Below are 8,631 nucleotides of genomic sequence, written 5' to 3'. Positions count from 1 at the left end.
CCTGCTAAGCTCAGCCGAACCCTGCTCGCTGGGCAGCAGCTGTTAGGACAAAGAAACCCTGATGGGCGCAGGACAGAGACACGGCGGTAACGACCTGCCCTTCCCAGGAAAGAGGAGTCAGCAACGGCTGTCCCGGGACTGATGTCCCACACCCATCCATGCATCTGCACCACACAGGGTGGAAAAGGTACCTGGCTGCCGACCCCAACGCACTCCCCCGCAGGAGCTCCCCGGTCTGAGCAGGCCCTGGCCGGGGACGCCCAGCTGGCCTCAGACTGGGGATGCAGAGCATCTCCCATGGGAGACTTTTGCACCGCCGATGAGCCCCGCTGCTGGGAACGGGGTGGGGAGTGTCCTACCGGTGACACCCCACATCACGGGTGAGCAGCGTCTGCAGGCGCACACGGGTCTCGCGTCTTGCCCCATGGGGATTCCCTGAATAACTCGTCATGTACATCCCTTTGCTTTGCTCTTGTACTGTAGGGATATTTTCTTTCCTAGGGGAAGATCGTAGTGAGTCATAGTGTGTATATATATATTTTTTATATATATATATGTATGTATTTGTTTTTACTAGTGGCTGTTTTGCAGCAGTTTGTAATAAAGGGGCTGCAGGCAGAGGCTGGGGCTGTGAGCAGGGGGCGGGGAACGGAGCCGGGGCAGGAGGACGGGTGAGGCCACGCATCCCTGCTGGGGCTCCCACCGCCGCAGCTGGGCTGTGCGCAGGGCCTGACTGGGCACGGCCATCGGGTCCTCTGCCCTTGGAGACGGGGCAGGGATGGATGGGGCTGATCTGCTCCCGGGGACGGAGCTGCTGCCCTGGGAGCAGAGGCCGGATGACTGGGACACCTCCCTGTCTGGCGGGGAGGAGGAAGCGGGGAGCCAGGGTGCAGGACTATGCGGGTGGTGGGCAAGCTGAGCACAGAGCTCGTGTTGGCCAAGTCCCGCAGCAAGAGCCAAGCTCCCACGGGGCAGCGGGAAGAAAGCCGGTCGCAGCAGAAGCAGAGAGGTCCTGGCTGCCTGGAGGCAGCGAGCGTGTGGGACTTGCTCTGTGGGAGGCTGTGGAGGCACCGGCAGGGTCCGAGGGACAGAAACGCCTGGCCAACAGGTCCGTAAGCAGGACCCTGCAGGAGCAGGCAGAGGAGCAGGCAGAGGCGCAGCCCTCGGGCATGCCCAGGCCGAGCCGGCGGGTGCCCCTGGGACTGGATGCAGGGAGCCAGGCTCCAGCGCTCTCCCGGAGAGCAGCTCCTCCTGCTGCTGTCAGCACTAACCCTCCAGGCTGGACATCAGCACGGCCATGGCAGACCCTGCCGCTCCCTGGAGGAAAGGGCTGGATGCTGGCCAGGCTGGGGGGAAACAGAGGTGCTCCCCTCCCTCCTCACAGCCCCTCTGGAGCCCCTGGGCATGGCCCTGCTCCTGGCCGCTGCTGCTGGGGACGGGGGTCTGGCAGGGTGGCAGGCACTGGGCTGCCCACTGGGAAGCGGGAATCCGGAGAGGGGCCGGGCTCTGGCAACAGGCTCCTGTGCCATCCCTGCCCGCGGGGACAGGCCCAGGGAAACCCAGGCTGCCGGCAGGGCAGAGGCTGCCAGACTCCTCTGGAGTGGGCCGCTGGAGATGGACGGGTGTGGAGCACCAGGCACCCCTTTGCCTGGTACAACAGCCCAACCCAATGCCCAGGAGAGAGCAGCTGAACATGCCATGGGCTGATGATGCCAAGGGGAATCCCCCAGGACTGGCTGGGAACCGCAGCTGCAGGCCTTCCAAGGGGGGACGACCCCGGCACCACAGGCAGGAGGGTACAGGCGGCTCCTGCAGGATGAAGCTCTCGCACTTGCAACCAGGACAGACGAGACACAAACAGAACTCTGGCAGAGGAGACCAAGGCTCCGCTTTTATTGCATGCACGGCCGGGCGGCAACTGGCAGCTCCTTCCTCACGGAGCATCACGCCTGCAGCCTTTCCAAGCAGACCATGTTTTGCACAGGGCAGAAGACCCCCAGGTGACCTAATGCATGGAAGTCCTTGAGGTTCCCCTGCCAACCTGGCACAGGGAAGAGAGGCGGAGGGATGCAGGGCACAGCTGGACTCCCGGTCCTGCAACAGCAGGGAATCTCTGGCCAGAAATGGCCCCGAGGAGCCCTGGCAAGGTGCGGTGCTCAGTGCTGCAGAGGAAGGCGAAAAATCCCCGGGGACCTGTGCCAATCTGCCCAGGGGAAAAAACTCCTTTCTGACCCCAGAACCAGCGATCCGCTGTTCCCTGAGCATGAGAGCGAGACCTGCTGCCCGGCCCCCTGGGGCTGCCATGGCTTCAGGGGACACCAGCACTGCCTGACCCCCCCCTCCCGCCCCTGGGGGCATCTCAGGGGCTTCCCAGCATGGACACCTGAGATGGTTTTCTTCCTCTGGCAGGTCTCTGTCATCCCAGGTACTCACCAAGCGCTCTTCCCAGGCAGCTGCCTGAGCTGTTGGGCCTCTTTTGGAAGAAACTCTGTCCTCCGGGATCCACCCGAGACTCCTCCAAGCCCTCTCCCAGAGTCTTTTGACCTCTGCATTAGGGACCTGAGATCTCGGGTAGCAGCCCCAGATTCCTCCAAGGAAGATACCTGAGAAGCTTTTTCTCTTTTGGAAGAAGTTGCCACTGCAATTTCCCCACCTGACTGTGATTTTAAGATCTCCACTGTGCACTGGCCCTTCCTTAATAATTTCTGTTCTAACCTGAATGAACCAAATGTGAACCCATACCTATTCGATCACAAAATCACAGGATGGTTTGCATTGGAGAGGATCTTTGCAGATCATCTGGTCCAATCCCCCTGCCATAGGCAGGGACTCCTTTCACCAGATCACGTTTTTCAAAGCCCCATCCAACCTGACCTTGAACACTTCCAAGGATGGGGCATCCACAACTTCTCTGGGCAACCTGTTCCAGTGTCTCACCACCCTCAGCATAAAACATTTCTTCCTTATGTCCAGTCTACATCTACAGTTTAAAGCCATTGCCCCTTGTCCTGTCACTACAAACCATCATAAAACATTTCTCTGTATCTTTCTTATAAGCCCCCCTTAACTATTGAAAGGCCGCAATAAGGTCTCCCCAGAGCCTTCTCTTCTCCAGGCTGAACAACCCCAACTGTCTCAGCTTTTCCTCATAGGAGAAGTGCTCCAGCCGATGGATCATTTTCGTGTCCTTCCTCTGGACCTGCTCCAACAGGTCCATGTCTATCTTGTGCTGGGGACCCCAGAGCTGGACGCAGTATTCCAGGTGGGGTCTCACCGGAGCAGAGTAGAGGGACAGAATTCCCTCCCTCTTCTTGCTGGCCACGCTGCTGGTGATGCAGGCCAGGAGACGGTTGGCTTTCTGAGCTGCGGGAGCACATTGCTGGCTCATTTCCAATTTTTCACCCACGAGTACCCCCAAGTCCTTCTCTGTAGGGCTGCTCTCAACCCCTTCATCCCCCAGCCTGTATTGATACTGGTGAGTGCCCTGACCCAGGTGCAGGGCCTTGCACTTGGCCTTATTGAACTTCATGAGGTTCACATAGGCCCACTTCTCCAGCCTGTCCAGATCTTAGTATTGCCCATAACTAGGAAAAGATTAGTAACAAGTAGCTGAGAAGCATTAGCTACATACTTGTATTGAAACGCCATCCGTGTGCAAATTGAACAGCCTCAAGACCATAGCAGGGACTGTTGGCAGTATAAAATTTCCCTGCCTGGTCCTAGACGCCTCTGGAGAGGCTATGCCCCCAGAAAGCGCGCAAGCAGGATGGCGAGAGGAATTTCCCACCCCTGCGCAGCATAGGCACGCAGAGATTTGCTGTGATCCCCATTCACCTCATTATTCTGAGTCTGAAAGAGGAAATTGTTCTAGTTTCTTTTTCTACTAAAACCTGGCACTAGACATACAAAGCTTCTTCAATCACCATCTGAACTAGCAAGACTAGACCCTTCCCAAGTCCCTGGACATAGAATCATAGAATCATAGAATCATTAAGGTTGGAAAAGACCTCTAAGATCATCGTGTCCAACCGTCAACACACCATGCCCACTACACCATGTCCCTAAGCGCCTCATCTACACGTCTTTTAAATACTTCCAGGGATGGTGACTCAACCACTTCCCTGGGCAGCCTGTTCCAAGGCCTGACCACTCTTTCAGTAAAGAAATTTCTCCTAATGTCCAACATTCTGGGGTGCCATCACAGAGGGGTGGCGTTGGTGCGAGGAGGGGGACCAGCCCATGGGACAGGTTCAGGGACAAACTGATTTCCTGTATTAGATGAACCTGGAGTCTCTTCTCTCCAGCTTGGAGTTTGCACTGAAACCCACCGATCTGCCACCTGTGCTGAGGAGGCACCAGCTGGGTGCTCACCTAGGGGAAGGGTACAAAGGTGCTTGGCTGGTGAAGCCTACTGGGGCCAGTGGCACAGTCCAAATCCTCCCCAGAAGCCTCGTAGCCTCCATCCTGTGGGGACTCACACAGCTACGGCATGGGGCAGCCTCATGGCATGGCTCTGGTTCCCCAAAGTGCAATCTCAGGCCTCCTGAGAGGATGGCACATGGCCACAGGAGCATGCCACCCACCCACCGCATGGGTCACCCAGCAGAGATGATGGCTCTCAGGAATCACCCATGATTCTTCGAGCCGGAAAAAGCCACCCACAGTCAAGGTGGTGCTTTCAGTTCAGCCACAACCAGTGCAAGGTGACACAGAGGGCTCAGCCAAGAGCCCCAGCAGCTCATCAGGGCAGGGCGCTTGCTTGCAACAGAGCTAATGGCAAAACAGCTCCCAGCTGCAATGGGAGAGCTGGGCCCAGCTGCCTCCAGGGGAGACAAGCCCCCCTGCCCAAGCCTGGCTCTATAATGTGCCTCAAGCCCCATCTGGGGACCTCACCTGCACCCAGGCTGGGTCAGGGACAGTGGCTAGGGCCTGGAAACAACACAACCCTGCCCTGGGCAGCGGGGCTGGGGTGGTATGAAACTCTTCACCTCCTCAGAGCACCACCTCCCCTGCATCTGTCACAGCTCCAGCTGGTGAACAAAGACATCTCCATCTTCTCCTAGGGTCCACCTCATCACCCCACAGCAACGAGGGCTCGGGGAGCCCTCCTGCACGCATGTGCAGCGCAGCCCCAGGATGTTCTCAGTAGCCCCGACATGTTCTCACTGCCCGCAGCGCCCCAGCACAGACACCACTGCCCGCTCACAAGCTGCAGCAGCTGTGGGCCACCCTTCCTGCTCGCTCCGCAGCCCTCTATGACCCTGAGCTTCATGCAATGTGGCAGCTGAGGCTGAGGAAAGGCTCTGCAGTGTTGGGCACACAGTACAGAGGATGAGGAAGACCCCAAAATGTCCCTGCTGCCCAGGGAGGTCCTCTTGCCTGGCTCCCAGGTACTTACTGACCATGGTCCAGGGTTCAGTTTGCCCACTTCCCACTGTGGGACAGGAACTGCTCCCTGCCCAGGGAGGTCCTCTTGCCTGGCTCCCAGGTACTTACTGACCATGGTCCAGGGTTCAGTTTGCCCACTTCCCACTGTGGGACAGGAACTGCTCCCTTCCCAGGGAGGGAAAAACCTCTGCTGGGAGCAAGCAGCCCACCACAGCCCAGCACTCCCTCCCTGCTCCTGGCAGCACTGCAGCTGGCCACCCGCCACCTCGGGACCAACACAGGGGAAGCGTCTTCTGCAAGGCTCTCCTCAAACAAGGAGGTTTTTATGGTGTGTCTGAGAGGAGGAAAAGAAAGAAAAAAAAATTTCTCTGAAATACAGAGACCACGATCTGTAGGAAACCAGCTCAGTGGAGAGAGAACTTGCTTCCAGAGACCTCGCAGATGCTGGTGGCTCTAGGGCTCCCGACAATCCTGCCTGTTCCCCACCCTCAGTGTGGCTGGGGAAGGGGAGAGTGAGGATGCTTAGTGGGTGCAGTGGGTGCAGTCTCACTGGGGAATGTGTAAACACTTGACAACGAGCCCTGCTGCCGCTAAATGCTGTGAACCAGGGGGGTGGCCTAGCACATCCAGCTAACCCAGCTGCGATTTCAAAAGGAAGTCCACGCTCCCAGCTGCAGTGTCAGCCCCTCCTTCCCCCTTGCCTGAACTGAGCAGTGCTAAGAGCTCCTTCTCCTGCTCCAGCGCAGGCTCATTCTCCTCCTATGCTCGGCACATAGAGATTGCTTTGCAGGAGGCAACCACCTTTTCCTTATCCCCAAGTCCAATGGGAATAAGGACCTGACAGCTCTTAAAAAACACTGGTCAGAACAGAACAAACTCACTTCTGCCTTTGAGAAAACACAGTAAATGCGCAGGTCTGTGCAAAAAGCAGTGGGAGGGACACTCTGCCACCTCTCCTCCATTCCTCTGCGCTTGAACAGGGAGGTGAGAGCAGGTTTGGTGCTGGAGGGAGCCGCTGGAGGAAGGCATGAGGTGCTGGTGGGGAGAAGGGGGATGGCGCTTCACGACGCCAGGATGCTCTGGGGCTTGCTTCATCTCCTTCAACCGGACCTCCAAGACCCACTCGGCCAAGGCTGTGCTCCAGCACAGCAACACCAAGGAGCGCCTGGTGCAAAGACAGAGTGCTGACATGCCCGGACCAGGGACTCCACAGACTCCCCACGCTGAGCACTGCTCTGCTTCCCTGCCGTGCTCACCGGGAGGCTTTTGCACCCTTTGCTTTTTGCATCCTCGCCTGCTCATCCTGCATGATGCCTGGCACTCCGCTCCAGCCTTCAGCTCCGGCACGGCGCCGGGCGTGCGCTCGCCTTTAAAGGCTACAGGAATGTGGATTTGGGCTGCGTAGGCATCGCACCCCCTCGGGGGGCACTGCAGGAGGCGTCGTGAATTTTATACCAAAATATCCCCGCGCCCGCCTGCCGTCGCTCCTCGCCCGTCGTTCTCGGTGCCCCGCGGGCAGCGTGGGGGCTGCGGGAAGAGAATCGCTCCTGCCGCCGCTCCGCTCCCCGCGCATCCCAGCGCGGGATACCGGCAGCCAGCCGAGCCGCCTGCGGCAGCTGCTGCAGGGGGCCAGGGGCTGCCGGGCACCACTCGACGAGGGGGCGGCGGGGCGGTGGGGGAGGATGTTGCGCCGGGGCGGAGCGACGGTCCTGGGGCCGCCCCGGGGCGGGGGTGGCGGCGGGGCCGACGGCCCCCTTATAGCTGCGCGGCCGAGGCGCGGGGGGCGGCGGTCGCGATGGAGTACGTGGAAGCAGAGGAGTACTACTACGGAGAGGAGGCGGCGGGCAACGCGACGGGGGAGGCGTGCGAGTGGCAGGCGGACTGGGAGGTGTCCTTCTCGCTGCTGCCGCTGCTCTACCTGCTGGTCTTCGCCCTGGGGCTGTCGGGCAACGGCCTGGTGTTGCTGACGGTGTGGCGCGGCCCGCGGGCGCGGCGCCGCTCCGCCGACGCCTACATCGGCAACCTGGCGCTGGCCGACCTGGCCTTCGTGGCCACGCTGCCGCTCTGGGCCGCCTACACGGCGCTGCGCTTCCACTGGCCATTCGGCGCGGCGCTCTGCAAGCTCAGCAGCTTCCTGGTGCTGCTCAGCATGTTCGCCTCCGCCTTCTGCCTGGGCGGCCTCAGCGCCGAGCGCTGCCGCGCCGCCGCCCGCGCCGCCCCACCGCCCCGCGCCGCCACCCGCCGCCGCCCCGCCGGGCTGGGCCCGCTGACCGCGCTCTGGGCGGCGGCGACGGCGGCGGCGCTGCCGGCGTTGCTGCTGCGGGAGGCGCGGCGGGGGCCGCGCAACCGGACGCTGTGCGAGTTGGCGGCGGGGGGCGCGGGGCGGGCGGCGGCGCTCAGCCTGGGCGCCACGGCGCTGGGCTTCGCCGCCCCGCTGCTGCTGATGGCCGTCTGCTACTGCTGCGTGGGTGCCGCCGTCCGCCGCCACCTCCGCCCGCGGCGCGCCGAGGCGGCGGCGCGGCGGCGGCTGCTGCGGCTGATCGCGGCGCTGGTGGCCGTCTTTGCCGGCTGCTGGCTGCCCTTCCACCTGCTCAAGAGCCTCTTCGCGCTGGCGGCTGCCGGGCTGCTGGAGCTGCCCTGCGCGCTGCTGGGGCTCATCGCCCGCCTGCACCCCTATGCCACCTGCCTGGCCTACCTCAACAGCTGCCTCAACCCGCTGCTCTACGCCTTCCTCGACGGCCGCTTCCGCGCCCGCTGCCGCCTGCTGCTGGGGCCGCGCCGCCCGCCCGCCGCCGCCGCCTCCTCCACGCTGAGCGGCCCCACGCAGCGCTCCGAGCTGCCCACGGCCGGCACCAAGTTGTAGCTCCCGCTGCCCTGCCGCACCCCAATAAACGCCCTTTCCGCTGCCGGAGCCCGCTGCCTTCTTCCTCCGGCTCCGCTCGGCGTGGCAGCCCCCTCCGCTCCCCGCCAGCAGGGGAGGGCAGAGACCGGGGGGGTCGGGGCTCAGCACCCGCTGCGCAGGGTCGCTTGGGAGCGCCGCCAGCCTCGTCCCCCCCTCCCCGCCCCGCCCCCCAGCCAAAGCGCGGAGGCTGGCGCCGGGACTTCCGTGCGGCGCCAGAAGCGGGCGCTGCTTCCCGCGGGGCTCCGGGCGGGACCGCCGGTTTGCCAGTCCGGTTTGCGCCGCCAGCCCCAGGCCCGACCCTCCCTCAACGCCGCCTGGGGACGTGCCTCCCCTCCACCGGC

General features: G+C 62.1%; 1 protein-coding gene across 1 annotated transcript; it reads left to right on the top strand.

Moving 5' to 3' along the window:
- The first annotated feature begins 7,070 nt into the window (after positions 1 to 7,070).
- LOC142089940 (apelin receptor A-like) lies at positions 7,071 to 8,267 on the top strand. Its single transcript, XM_075167075.1, is given in 2 exon segments — positions 7,071 to 7,172; positions 7,175 to 8,267. Coding segments are annotated over 2 exon segments (1,179 nt in total). The 3' UTR covers positions 8,252 to 8,267.
- The last annotated feature ends 364 nt before the right edge of the window (positions 8,268 to 8,631 follow it).

Source organism: Calonectris borealis, chromosome 18 (genome assembly GCF_964195595.1).
Source record: "Calonectris borealis chromosome 18, bCalBor7.hap1.2, whole genome shotgun sequence".
NCBI lineage: Eukaryota > Metazoa > Chordata > Aves > Procellariiformes > Procellariidae > Calonectris > Calonectris borealis.
Note: the sequence above shows the minus strand (reverse complement) of the source record. Positions and strands in the feature narration are given on the sequence as shown.